Below are 14,267 nucleotides of genomic sequence, written 5' to 3'. Positions count from 1 at the left end.
CTTTGTGATTGTGAGTTTCTCTCTTTTTTCTTAATGATGCTCCAAACAGTTGATTTTAGTAAGCCTAAAGTTCAGTCTATGGGATGGTTTTATAACGTTTTTTGACGAAAGTTTTAGCGGTGTGTACTGTCCAGTTTTAGAACGCCTCCTCTCATTGGCTAGCGTTACTGAAACAGACCATTGAGTCAAGTCTCGTCCCAAGTTGGCAGTTTGTTTTCGACTAGTTTTAGAACAGGGCTACGTAATAGACTAAACAAATTACCTCAACCAATCACAATGCACTTCACTAGAAGAATGGTCAGTCGTGCCACAACGGTATGTCAGTGTTAGACGCTATTTATGAAGCTAGATTTTTCTAGCTAATGTTATAAATATAGACCAAACAATAAATATAGTCTATACAATGTTAATATTAGCAAGCTAAACAAAATGCACATAGGTCACTAGAAGAAACATAAATAATCAAGCAGATGGAGTCGTTGTTGGAAACATTTGTTTATTTGTTTACTTGGCGCTTTGGTGTGGACTGCCTAGTTTTTACTCGAATGTTTTTGAGATTTTAATTGGGATATTCTGAGTTTTCTCCCATCTCGTCTCAAGTCGACTCTTTGATGTAGACCGGGCTTAAGGTTTCGCTCTTATTTTTATTCTTATTTCTCAGCCTCATAATGTCTAGCCTTCCTCGACTTTCATTGACACAACTCTGGTCATCATGTTGACAAACGCCAATAACAGACTCCAATGGCAATCTGTTTCTGTTTCTGGGTTAGGGACCCCAGTTTCAGGGTTGGGGACCTCAGTAGACCCCATGACTCCTACAGACCAGGGCTGGAGACCCCAGCAGACTCTGCGACTGTTACGAGCCAGGGTTGGGAATCTATAATATAATATATTAAATGCTGAGGTATGATGCACCGACATCAAAATATAGGAGTTCTGACCCCAAAATCTTTAACAGTACATTTATTTTTGTTTGAAAGACACTGTGACCCAAGAAATGTGAATCACAACACAATACTCTGTGCACCTCGGAGAGAGTCCTGTTGCTGCAATTCCACTCTTGACCGTTAGAAGTCTGAAATGACCTATTGTACCTTTAATTCAGTTGAGAAATGTACATAAATGCATACTAGGAAACTAACCACAGAGCAGTTTTTTCTGGAATAAACCAAATAGCCCTGTCTGAGGCTGGAACAGGAAAATAAGTAAAGCACAAATTGTTGTGGATGTTGTATTTGTATTGTCTGGCTACATTATCATAGTATAAGTACTAAATGGACTTTTAACACTGATTTTCTATTGCATTGTGTCAAAAACATACCTTTGTCTGCATCAGGGCTGAATGCACATTTATTATAGAGAAGTGTGACACAACTTGTAGGTCAGGTTCAGTACAGATGTGACTTAACATGGCCCAGTCTGGCCTATTACATATGGCTGTGCCATTCTCACTCTCTCTCTGAAAGGAGCTGAACAATATACACACACAGAGGAGGTCTCTCTGACAGGAGCTGAACAATATACACACACAGAGGAGGGAAAGGGAGGAGCCTGGCCTGTTATATGCCCCAAGATTGGGCAATAGCAGGAGGAGGAGGGAGGCGGGGTTTGGCACATTATCCGCCCCAGGATTGGGCGACACCAGAAGTCACTTGAGGCCTTCGTCGGTGCTCTTGAACATGAGAATGGCGTTGTAGATCTTCAGAGCTGGGCCCAGCTTGATACTCATGATCTTGACAATGTCTGTTTGAGTCAGCAGCAAGAAAGCCTCTCCATCAATCATCTGTGGAGACATACCCACTGCTCAGTTCAGCTTCAGAGCAAAAAAACTGACAAGGACTGGACACCAATTCAATAGAGAATAGAACATTGATGTGAACGGAGTAGGAACCCTCATTAATTGTGCTAAAGGAAGAATAATCCTTCTGTTCTATATGTTTAGTCTCTCACCTCATCTCTGAACAGACGAGCTTGTTCTTCACAGCCAGTCAGGTTCTGAACAAAACCAAAGACCTGTTAAAAAGTTTTAAATATTTATTAGTATTGATGAAAGTGTAAGAACAGTTCATAGGTTGAGTCATGAGTTGTCTCTACCTGGATTCCTAACATGCATTCTGCTGTCTGTCCACTAGATGTCTCTACAGTTGCCAAATTTGGAATAAGAGGGGAAAAAAATGATCCACCATGCAAGTAATTAGACTGAAAAGAAGATTGATAATTATTCTGTTAACATTCCGGCCGTTAAACAGTGAAAAGGTGACCACACCCAAAACTGAGTTCCCGTGAAATAATTAAAACTTGTGAATGACGTATTGCAGAAGCCTATTTTTACCCCAGACCCTTTTTTTTTCTTCATTTTCTCCAAATGTGGAATGCAGTTTAATAAAACCTGCACCTGAACAGTTAACTACACTCAAAAATGTTTTTTTTTTTTTACAACCTTTCCTTAGTAAGTTCTATAACTTATCCACAAGGTGATGTACAGCCACTGAGGCACTGAGCTGACACAGCAACCTACATTCTGCACACATTCCACAGCAATTCAGGTTAAGTCTCTGACCTACAACCATTCCATTCCATGATTCTTTAGGAAACAATTAAATGCATCATGAAATTTGTAATTTTACCATGATTTGATTTATTTCAAACTATTTTGATACAATTCAATCCATTTCATTACATTGTTATTTTTAAAAATACAAATAATACACACATTTAACTGGATAAATTGATTTACTTCGTATTGGTGGAATATAGACAATCAAAACAATACACTAAAGTTCTCAGGAATTATTTAAGTTTCTTATTGAAATTGTTATTTATTTAATTGTTATTCAGTTATAATTAATTTCAAATTGATGCAATTGAATCGCCACCTTAAGATCCTGCTATTTTACATCCCTGTTAAGCACTTTTGATAAAGGGTTCAAAAGCAGTGCCCCAGCTCATAGAGAGCTTAGAACCACAGAATTATAAGCCCAGTTCTCTAACCTCTATGACACAATGGAACATAAGGGTTAAAAAACAAAAATAATTATTTATCCCAAATTAAAAATAACTTTTAAACTTTTAGAAGGAATTAATTTTCTGTGTGTGGTTTTGAATTGACTTAGGAGAGCTGTCCCAGCAGCTGGAGCAGATTTCTGCCAGATGAGGATCGCTCACACCTCCTCCACAGTCCAGCTGGCCACCTTGCTGGCATGGATTCCAGCCACGCCGGGCAGAAGCTTGCAGTGTTGCTCCCAGCACAGGGACAGAGAACGGTCAGGGTGTACTGTCAGAGCAGACATGAACAGCGAGGGGTACACTGCCTCTGCAGACAAGCCTGCAAAACACACACACACACACAATACAGTACAATATTGGATCAGCAAGGTCACTAAGACAATTGAGTTTGGGGTCAATGTACATGAGATGTACATGAGATGTATAAATTTAAGCTTTTATTTCCTGGTATTTTTATCTAGCTTTGTTAACCCCTTATGGGCAGATGAAATCTGCACATTACATCTCCCTTAACAGACGGATGTGATGCCAGCGTTGTACTTGATCATATGACCATTTTTTAAGATACATGACCTTTGACATGCATTGTGATTCTTAGGCCTTTCTAAGGGTTTTCTATCTGGGCTGGAAACAAACAACAACTGAAAGAGGCTGCAGTAAAAGCCTGGAAAAGCATCACAAAAGAAGAATGCAACAGTGTGGTGATGCAGTAATTGCAAGCAAGAGATATGCTACGGAATATTAAGTGTTATTTACTTTCATTTACTTAAATACTCTCTGTTCCAATACTTTTACTCACCTAAAAGTGGGTGATCTGATACCAAAGGAGCAATGTTAGTTTACCACATCTAGGTGTAAATAACAGGAAATAAAAGCTGGAATTCTGAACTTGTCTTGTGTGCATCTTTTTAGCTCAACCCAAAATGTATTCAGTGTATTGCAAAAACATAGAAATGGAGGGGACTGTATATGACCCTGCAAAATACTCACACAATATATGACCCTGCAAAAGACACACGCACACATACAATACACTCACCGAGCACCTAACACCTGTCAGTCACTTATTTTTTAGACTTCTACTGCTGTAGCCTATCCACTTAGAGTTATGATGTGTTGTGTGTTCAGAGATGCTCTTCTGCATACCACTGTTGTAATGTGTGGTTATTTGTTACCTTCCTGTCAGCTTTGGTAAGTCTGACTTCTCTCATTAACAAGGCGTTTCTGCCTACAGAACTGCTGCTCATTGGATTTTGTTTTGTTTTTTTGCACCATTCTTTGCAAACTCTAGAGACTAGTGTGTGTGAAAATCCCAGGAGATCAGCAATTTCTAAGCTTAAACCACCCTGTCTGCCACCAACAATCATTCCATTCCAAGTGTTATCTCACTAGCATTGGGCATAGTACTATCTCACTAGCATTGAGCATAGTGCTATCTCAATAGCATTGGGCATAGTGTTATCTCACGAGCATTGAGCATAGTGCTATCTCAATAGCATTGGGCATAGTGCTATCGCACTCTGGTGCTGCCTGTAGCATTGGGTATAGCGCTATCTCACTCTGGTGCTGCTCATTGCATTGAGCATATGGCTTACTCACTCTGGTATGCCCGCTGCTGGCCCTTCCTGTATTTAGGCGGCCGTCCAATCCTGGGAGGAGGAGAGACAGGGAAATATAAAAAAATATCAAAAATCACGACTGAAACAGAAGTACAGAAAATAACTCCCCATCTCTAAGGCTGGGTCTGCTATGACCTGCTCGCACCCTGGCACATCAATGGTGTGGTGTCATTAGTTACCTGCCATGGTAACGAGATTTCTTGGATCGTTGACCAAACACCAGGAGGTTTCTCTTGCTTCCAGTGCTGTCAGTGTCAGGCAGCTCAGTTTTCAAGCGGCCTTGGTTCCGCTCAGCCAGAGGGCAGCCAGACAAGCAGTGGTGTGCTGTGAAACGCCCGGTCACATGACCCGAGCCATCACAGCCTGGGGTAGGGCACTTCCTGTTTGAATAAGGAGCAGGTGCTGAGTAACAGGGCACACCTTAAAAAAATAACAGCGGGTCACACACAGAAGCCAGATATCCCACACTAGCAAAATAAATTTCGGGAGACCAGGGGTTTCCCCACACTTTGTGGTACCTCAATTCATGACTGTTTGTCAATTTGCTATGGGATAATGCACATTTCTAAACTTCACTTCCATCTGTGATTTGCAGGACATTTCTGGTAGGTATCAGGGAGCAGGTAACACATTCCAGGAGTCTCCTAGACCTTCCAGAAGAGGGGGATGCCTGAGAAACACATGGATGTCCATGTCAAATTCACTTAAATTCTATTGGCTTTAAGTTGTACATTTTTCTAGTTGCTTTTTCTATGTTGCTGTATAAGAACTAGCATCCATAAGATGCACTCTAGTCTATTGTGGCTAAATGTGGAGAAGAGGCTAGCCTCACAGTGACAGTTTTGCAGGATGAAATAGTTTTTTGTAACAATGTTCATAGCCACAAAACCAGAAATGCTGGCAATGGTAATATTATGCAAACCAAACCAAGAACTAAGTCCCTAAAAATAATGTACTTTTTTAGGAGCCATTACAATTTGGAATTATTTACCCCTTGATATTCTCCAAGAAAAAACATGATATAATTTAGAAAGAGACTAAAGACACAGTTATAGGGTTGCAGATGACAGGCTGCTGTTTATTTTGGTTCTTTCGCGATGCTTTTATAAAAATCTAATTCTCTCTTGTTTAAATTGTATTTATTTTTATATTGTTACTGTATTAATAATGAATGCACTTAAACAAAGATGTACTATTTTTTTGCTAGATTTTGTTTACAATTTATTTATGTCACTGTATTAATGTGGTTTTTGTGGTAATGTTTCTTGTTGTGTGTGGACTCCAGGAAGACTACTGAATTGCTACAGCATGACCTAATGGGCATCCTTTAAATAAACAAATAAACATAGTCCCCTCCACAGCAGTGAACCAGCCCTGGTCAAAGTACTCAATGACCTACTCCTCGCTTCTGACAGTGGCTGCTTCTCTGTACTTGTGCTTCAAGATTTAAGTGCAGCATTCGACACAGTTGATCACCTGATCCTGTTGGATAGACTTGAAAATCTTGTAGGCCTCTGTGGACAGGCTCTCTTGGTTTAGATCATATCTATCAGATCAATATCAATTTGTGCATTTTAACAATGACTCCTCTTATCAATCCAGGGTTAGATACGAAGTACCACAAGGATCTGTGCTTGGGCCCTTGCTTTTCTCTCTATATATGCTTCCCCTGGGACAAGTTATTCGCAAACCTGGCATTAACTTCCACTGCTATGCTGACGACACACAGTTGTATCTATCAGTCAAACCTGAGGAAGTTGTCCAGCTCTCAAAAATGGAAACTTGTCTTAAGTATGTATGTATTAAGAAATGGATGAATCATAACTTTCTTTTGCTAAACTCAAATAAGACTGAGATAATTGTACTGGGGCCCAAGTCCTTGAGATGTAAATTATCTGACGATATGCCAAACATTGATGGAATTGCCATCACTTCAAGTGCTGTCATCAAAGACCTTGGTGTTACTTTTGATCCAGATCTTGCATTTGATGCACATATTAAAAACATCTCTCGGGTTGCTTTTTATCACTTGAGGAATATCTCCAAAATTGGGAAGATACTGTCCCTAAATGATGCAGAAAAGCTAGTCCATGCTTTTGTTACATCTAGATTAGATTACTGCAATGCTCTTTTGTCTGGATGTGCAAATTCCCCTCTGAAAGGGCTCCAGCTAATTCAAAATGCAGCGGCTCGTATTCTTACAAGAACAAGGAGATTTGAGCACATCAGCCCAGTGTTAGCTTCACTTCACTGGCTGCCTGTTAAATTCTGAATAGATTACAAAATACTACTTCTGACTTTTAAAGCCTTACATGGGCTTGCCCCTCTGTATTTAAACAATTTGCTTAATCCTTATACTCCCTCACAAATACTCCGTTTGCAGGGTGCAGGCCTCCTTGTCATTCCTAGAATAACTAAAAGTTCCATAGGTGGCAGAGCCTTTTCCTATCGTGCTCCTTTCCTGTGGAACAAATTGCCTGCTCATGTTCGGGGTGCAGACACCAGCACCTTATTTAAAGCTAGGCTAAAAACATATCTCTTTAGTCTGTCCTGTAGTTGAGGGGCAGGAGTGGGTGGCTGGCATAAGCACTCTGGTGGACTTGGCGGTCAGTGCTGTCAGTGGATCATTGTTGGTAGTGCTGTGTTAAGCATAACCAGTCATGGTCTGGTGGTGACTGTCTCAAGCCTGCCATCATGGCTGTGTTGGCCACTGCCTCTGTTTCCCTTAGCTATGCTGCCATAGCCTTATTCTGCCGGGGTTCTTCTCCCCGCTCTGGGCACCTGCCTGGAGCTCTAGCCCAACTTTTCCTGCTCACCCACTCCTGGCCCGGAGCTCCAGCCCAAGACCAGTCGTACAACTCCCTCCTGCCACTGCTGATTCAGCTATAGCACCAAGCCTGTCCCCTTGCCTGACAGTGCCACCCATTGGTGTTCCTGCCATCCCTCAACCTCATCTCTGCTTCAACTTTTAATTGGACATTTATGTACTTTTATTAATCTGGTTTTCTGTTTAAAACCACCAACAAACCGGTGTCAACCAGCGGCAGGGTTCCCCTACTGAGTCAGGTTCTGCTCAAGGTTTCTTCCTGCTGCCAGGGAGTTTTTCCTTGCCACTGTTGCCCTAGGTGTACTCTTGGGGACCGGTTTCTCTGTAAAGCTGCTTTGTGACAAAGGCCCGTTGTACAAAGCGCTATACAAATAAAAATTGATTGATTGATAACATATCACCTTTCGGATCAGACCACCCAATTTTTAGGTGCACAAAAGTATTGGAATATGTGACAGGCAGGTGTTTCTAGTTACCCAGATGTGTCCTGTTAGATTGGTTAGTGAAACAATAAATACATTTTAGCCTGTGAAGACTGCATTTGTGTTATAAACGATAAACCAAGACCAGGGAGGTGTCTTTTGGAGTAAAGCAAGCTATTTTGAAGCTACGAAAAGAGGGGAAATCGATCGGAAACCGCTGGCATACTAAGCAACAGACATTGAACAGGCTGACCAAGGAAAACAACAGCAGAAGCTGTGAAGTCAATGACATCACAAACTATCTCTATTACGCTCGTAGCCAGAAACCTGACCACAGAATTCCAAAAATGTTGTTTATTTCAGTCCAAGAGTCATAGCCGGGTAATCCAGTAAACACAGTGCCAAATCGAGATGCAAAAGGGGAATCACAAAAACAGTGCAAAGGTCAAAAATCCAAGAGAGGCAGAGGTACAAAGGAATAGGCACAGGGAGAGTCGTGAATAAAGCGAAGATCAAAAAAATAAAATCACAGCAAACAAAATAGAAGGGAATAGGTAAACTCGAAGTCAGGCAAAGGGTGTCTCGGAATCTCAAGTATAACAGGCTTACTAGTAATCGACACTGAAATATTGATCAACGTTCTGACAAGGGTGAATACTCAGACTGAGGTTTAAATACAAAGAGGGATGAGACAAACTAGGCGGGGCATGGGAGTGAGGGTGATCTAACAAGTAGACATCAGGTGAGAAAAAAGGCAATCATACAATAACAACGGAGGAATGTAGACGCGGACTGGATTCACAAAGACACACACGGCTCTGGATTAGGGAGTAGACAATTACACATAATTGACTTAAGGAATGATAGTTAAGGAGTGATAGAGAACAGGTGTGAACACTTCGTGGAATTAAGGCAAGTAATCAGAGAAGAAACAGGGAGGTGGAACTACAGAGCAGTGCAGAAATAAGGAGAATGTTGATATGTTAGTTAGGTGATTAAACTATAAATACCCAAAACTAGTGAATGTTAGTTAGACAAACATATTAGTGTATTAATATAATTAGTACTGTACAAATTCTAGGTTAGTTGGGATTAGTAGATTGGTGCTATCTATGAACATGAATGAAGAGAAAGCAGGAAGTAAGAAAAGCGAGACTTAGAAGGAATCGTGGGAAACTGGAAAACTCTGACAGACAGAATGCAGGAATATAATAATCTCCACATGGCAGGGGTGAATGTATCTCAATCCACCGTTCGAAGAAGACGGTTGCAATATAGAGGCTATTCTGCAAGATGAAAATCACTCATCAGTATTAAGAATCGGAAGGCAAGATTACAATTTTCAAAGAAGTACAGAGATGAGCCACAAAGGTTCTGGAATAAAGTTTTGTGGACTGATGACACCAAGATTAACCTCTAGCAAAGTGATGGAAAGGCCAAAGTGTGGAGAAAGAAGGGATCTACTCATGATCCAAAACATACAAGCTCATCTGTGAAGCATGGTGGAGGAAGTGTCACGGCTTGGGCTTGCATGGCTGCTTCTGGAGTGGGCTCACTAATCTTTATTGATGATGTAACTCATGATGGTAGCAACAGGATCAATTCAGAAGTCTACAAAAACATTTTGTCTGCCAACTTAAGGAGAAATGCGTCCAAACTAACTGGGAGGAACTTCATCATGCAGCAAGAGAATGACCCAAAACACACAATGTGACAACAAAGGACTTCATTATAGAAAAAAAGTGGAAGGTTTTAGACTGGCCAAGTCAATCACCAGACCGTAACCCAATTGAGCATGCATTTCATCTCCTGAGATTGAAGGGGAAAAAACCCCCTGAAACAAACAACTGAAAGAGGCTGCAGTAAAATTGATATACTCGCTGTTCCAATACTTTTGCCTACCTAAAAAGGTGCTATGTAAGTAGTTTAACACATCTAGGTGTAAATACCAGGAAATAAAAGCTGGAATTCTCCTGCTCATCTTTTTATCTCAATCTATGTGGTATGCAGAAGATCTCTTGACACACAATATGTCAAACCTTAGCAGAAGACCTATAAGTCGAATAAATACCTAATAAAGTGCTCACAGAATGTCTATGCCACTAGGAAATAGGGAGGTAAAGCGGAAGTCCAGCTGAATGGGATTTATGGAGCTCCCTGAAGTTGGCAACAATTAGACTTCCTGTACAGAAGTTCCGGTTTCAACTTCCTGTGTTTTCCGTCAAAATAAGAGCTGCTGAGTAACGTTAAATAATGACAACATAGTTACCCTGTTTTCTGCGCTTCCTCACATAATTACCATTGTTTAAATTCATTGCTGATACAACTCATAAAAGTCAGCAAGCAACTAGCTTGCTATTTGACTAGTTACTATATTGTAGGCCAAGCATAAATTGCTTGATACTGTCGGTTCAAGAACAGCTAATTTGCATACCTGATTACTGTTTGAAAAAAAATGTTGCCAAATATGAAGGGGCATACATTAAATCTATGCATAATATCTATAAAATTATACATTTATTATCTAAAATCATGTTGCGAGCAATTGTTGCTGTATTTACAGTGTGGTAAGGGCATGCAATGCCATTTACTGTCAATTCACATCCAGCTCATTTGCATAGCCCATAATTCAAGAACTATAAATTGTTTCAAAATGAAAGGAGGTATACATTTGTTAGCTGGACCCATATCTTTAATATTATATACTCCTTTCTGTGAAATCCTGTTCCGAGCAATTGTTGCTGTGTTTCTAGTGTGGGGTGGCCATACGTTGCTATTGACTGTCAGTTCCCACCCAACTCATTTGCATAGCTCATAACTCAAAAACTATAAATTGTTTCAAAATGAAAGGGGGTATACATTTGTTAGCTGGACCCATATCTTTAATATTCTATAGTCCTTTCTGTGAAATCCTGTTCCGAGCAATTGTTGCTGTGTTTCTAGTGTGGGGTGGCCATACGTTGCTATTGACTGTCAATTCACAAGCAGCTCATTTGCATAGCTGATAACTCAAAAACTATGAATTGTTTCAAAATGAAAGGGGGTATACTTTTGTTAGCTGGACCCATATCTTTAATATTCTATAGTCCTTTCTGTGAAATCCTGGAAACAATTGGCTAAATGATTCCATTATAGACACATACCTGTCATTTTTAATCAGAACAGTAGCCGAAAAAATAATTCTTGCAGTCCCCTCTACATTTGTTAGCCAGGAACTGTATAGTTTGTACTGCGAGACAATTGAGGTCTTGCCAAATTTACCAAATTTAAAAAGAAATTGGTGGAGATTTAAATTTGTCCTTGTTCCAGTGAATTTAGATTTGTTACATTGGTCCATGATTCATATTACAATGGAACATTGCAGGATATTAGAGGGAAAAATATTTTTAAAAGCAATATTAATCAATGGATTCACTGAAGCACCACAACTCATCTTTATTTGCAATTTGTGACCGTCTCTCACTCTATTTATCTTTACAGTATTTTGGCATTACAGGAAAACTACATCCAGTAAATTTTTTTTTTGAATATGCCCACCAATGTCCTTCCTTTCCAGGTCAGTTAGATGGGAGCAGCTGTGGACTTTACGTTTGTCTGTTTTCAAAAAGTATAATACTTGATAGTAATCAGTTAAATTGCAGTCCAAGTAAAATGCGAAAGGTTGTCCGAGATGACTTAACTTAAAATTAAATACTCATTAGAATTAGCCCAACAGTAAATCCTCCTTACAATTAAGGCCTTGGTTTGTTTCCAAGTCCCATCTGTGTCCCTACTTACTTCCCACTTCATCACAATCATACTGCAGCGCTGAGACACCCCCCACATACTGCCCCAGGACCGCCACCTCCTTCATCTGCACTCTGCCAATCTCACACACATTCAAAACCCATCACACAAACAAATTGTTCATAATTAATTGTTCATTGTTTTATCTGACCATCATTGTCACCCGTAAGCCGGCCAGAGGATGGGCCCCCCCACTTAAGTCTGGTTCCTCCCAAGGTTTCTTCCTTCTCCACCTTGGAAGTTTTTCCTTGCCACTGTTGCCCTAGGCTTGGTTTTGTGGGGGAAAAGGCTGGGGCTTGCTCTAAAGCTGTGTTTCTCAACTCTAGTCTTGACAGTCAATAGCAAAGTATGGCCACCCCACACTAGAAACACAGCAACAATTGCTCGGAACAGGATTTCACAGAAAGGACTATATAATATTAAAGATATGGGCCCAGCTAACAAATGTATACCCCCTTTCATTTTGAAACAATTCATAGTTTTCATTTCATATAGGGTTGCCACACGTTCTGGTCTTTCTGGGATTGTTCTCTTTTTTGAGCGACTGCCCTGGAAAATGACCATTCTTTCCCGGGACACGAATTTCCCGGTTTTTTGTACTTCAAATGTCAGAGTTCCAAATAAAACCGGATTCTTTATCTGCTTTTTCCTCTTTACGTTTAGACATCCAATCCCGTGTCTGTAAACATGTAAAAATGAGTAAAACACAGCGACGATTGGCCATATGCCTATACTTCTTTATAATTGGTAGCAGAAATACGAAAGTTTGCCTTATCACCCAGCAACTGCTGCACGTGCAGTCAGTCTGGCGTGCGTATTCACTGTGGGACTACACTGTGGGCTAGCTAGCCACTAGCCTAGAGGTAATCGCCTAATACTTATGATTTATTTTTTATTTATTTTGTCGGTTTTATAAAATGGGGGGAGAGACAGACGAGGAGGACCAGATAACAAAATCAGACAAGCAACCAGTAGCAAAAAAAAAAAATGGGAGCACTTTTCTGAATGGATACGGCCAACGCCCCGCGTCGCGCGTCAAATGTCCCGGTTTTTCACAAATCAAATGTGGCAACCCTAATTTCATAGCCTAACGCCAACTAACTTTATAATTGGCTTACTCTGACACATTCTTGAAGAGTTTGCTGACGTCAGGTAACGTGATCTTTATTAACATTGATATTAATAAGAATATAGCCTACCGGGCACCATTTGCAACAAAACGTCGATTTCCCACACAGGCTTACAGTGGACAGCAACAGGCGTCGTAAAGAAAACAGTTATAGGTAATTTGCCTATCGTTAACTCTAATATATAGACATCAGTCATAACGTCAGTGATATATTCTATATTTGTCTAGCATAGAAAGGTGAAGTTAGGCCATTGTAGAAGGGAGGAGTTAACATTAATATAAACCTTATCTAACATTACCAAGTTATGAAATTGAAATTCGGTTCAATTCATTAGCCGTCACAAACTGAACGGCTTGACGAAAGTAAAAGCAAAGGTGATCGACGTTGTAAAGCCACTTCGGTTTTTACGCTATAAGCAAACAGGAGAAACCACTGTCTCCGTCGGATTCGGCGCTGAACAACGTAACGTTATTGCATCCATATCGATTTTTGGTAATTTAGCGAACTCATGCGTCATTTGGTGTTGCAGCAGAAAATGTCTTACAATTTCTGTAGCCAATAGAATATGTTTTACATTATGTAATGTGAGGTGTGCATATTATTTGGGCTACTTAACAGAAACATTACTAAAGAGTTAAATGAATTAATCAGTGACTATGAATTGGCAAACATGCTCTAAATTTGATTGGTGCTTAATTGTGATTTGACCAATAGCGTACTTTATTATTAAGAAAGACCTGAGTGATTCCAATTGCGTCCTAAACTAATGTGAAGAATATGAATGATGAAATATCTTATTGGAATGGTTTTTGGTTTTGTAGAGGGGGATCAGTCAGCCTCCTCATCAGAGCCAGTCAGGCCCCAGTCAGCCTCACAGACAGGCCCACAGTCAGCCTCACAGTCAGCCTCACAGACAGCCCCAATGCCAACCTCACAAAGAGGCTCCATGCAGTGCAGATAGAGGAGGAAAAAGCCCATGCCATCATAAACAAATCAGCTCAAATTGACACAAAATCTGTTCCCAGTCTCCGAAAGGAGCTTAGTAGAGCATTGGTGTCTATTGACATGGACTGGGAAGAGTGATGGATGACTGACTATATAACCCTAATAGTTGAATTTGTACATAGTCATATTATGTCAATATCATTAAAGTGAAACATTTAAGTAAAGCTTTGTAAAATACTTCGTTTATTCAAGTAAAAAGTTATCCATACCATATTCTTTCTTTCTGAACACATTTCTGGTTAATGGCAGTACAAGATTACATTTTATGTGATGTCGGTCATTTGAATTTAACAAAATTAGGGATTAATTTAACATATTAAAATGCACCAGAAGCCTCCAAATTGCATCGGAGAAAAAAAGGCCAGGGGGCTCTTTGGCCAAAAAACATACTTTGAACTTATTATCGCTTATATTTAGTATACAGTATAGCCAGAAGTATTATTCCCGATACATCTGCTTTACCACCCTATTT

The 14,267-nt window shown here is 40.1% G+C and overlaps 1 protein-coding gene across 3 annotated transcripts in view; it reads right to left on the bottom strand.

Moving 5' to 3' along the window:
* Positions 1-479: 479 nt before the first annotated feature.
* Positions 480-14,267, bottom strand: part of l3mbtl1 (L3MBTL histone methyl-lysine binding protein 1) — a 66,239-nt gene continuing 52,451 nt past the window's right edge. For all 3 annotated transcript variants that reach the window (XM_061258154.1, XM_061258156.1, XM_061258155.1), the window contains 5 exons: positions 4,805-5,005; positions 4,606-4,655; positions 3,168-3,325; positions 1,951-2,013; positions 480-1,783 (listed from right to left, as the gene is read on the bottom strand). In XM_061258154.1, the coding sequence (XP_061114138.1) occupies positions 1,649-1,783; positions 1,951-2,013; positions 3,168-3,325; positions 4,606-4,655; positions 4,805-5,005 (607 nt within the window). In that variant the 3' untranslated portion in view covers positions 480-1,648. The remainder of the gene's footprint in view (positions 1,784-1,950; positions 2,014-3,167; positions 3,326-4,605; positions 4,656-4,804; positions 5,006-14,267) is intronic.

Source organism: Conger conger, chromosome 10 (genome assembly GCF_963514075.1).
Source record: "Conger conger chromosome 10, fConCon1.1, whole genome shotgun sequence".
NCBI lineage: Eukaryota > Metazoa > Chordata > Actinopteri > Anguilliformes > Congridae > Conger > Conger conger.
Note: the sequence above shows the minus strand (reverse complement) of the source record. Positions and strands in the feature narration are given on the sequence as shown.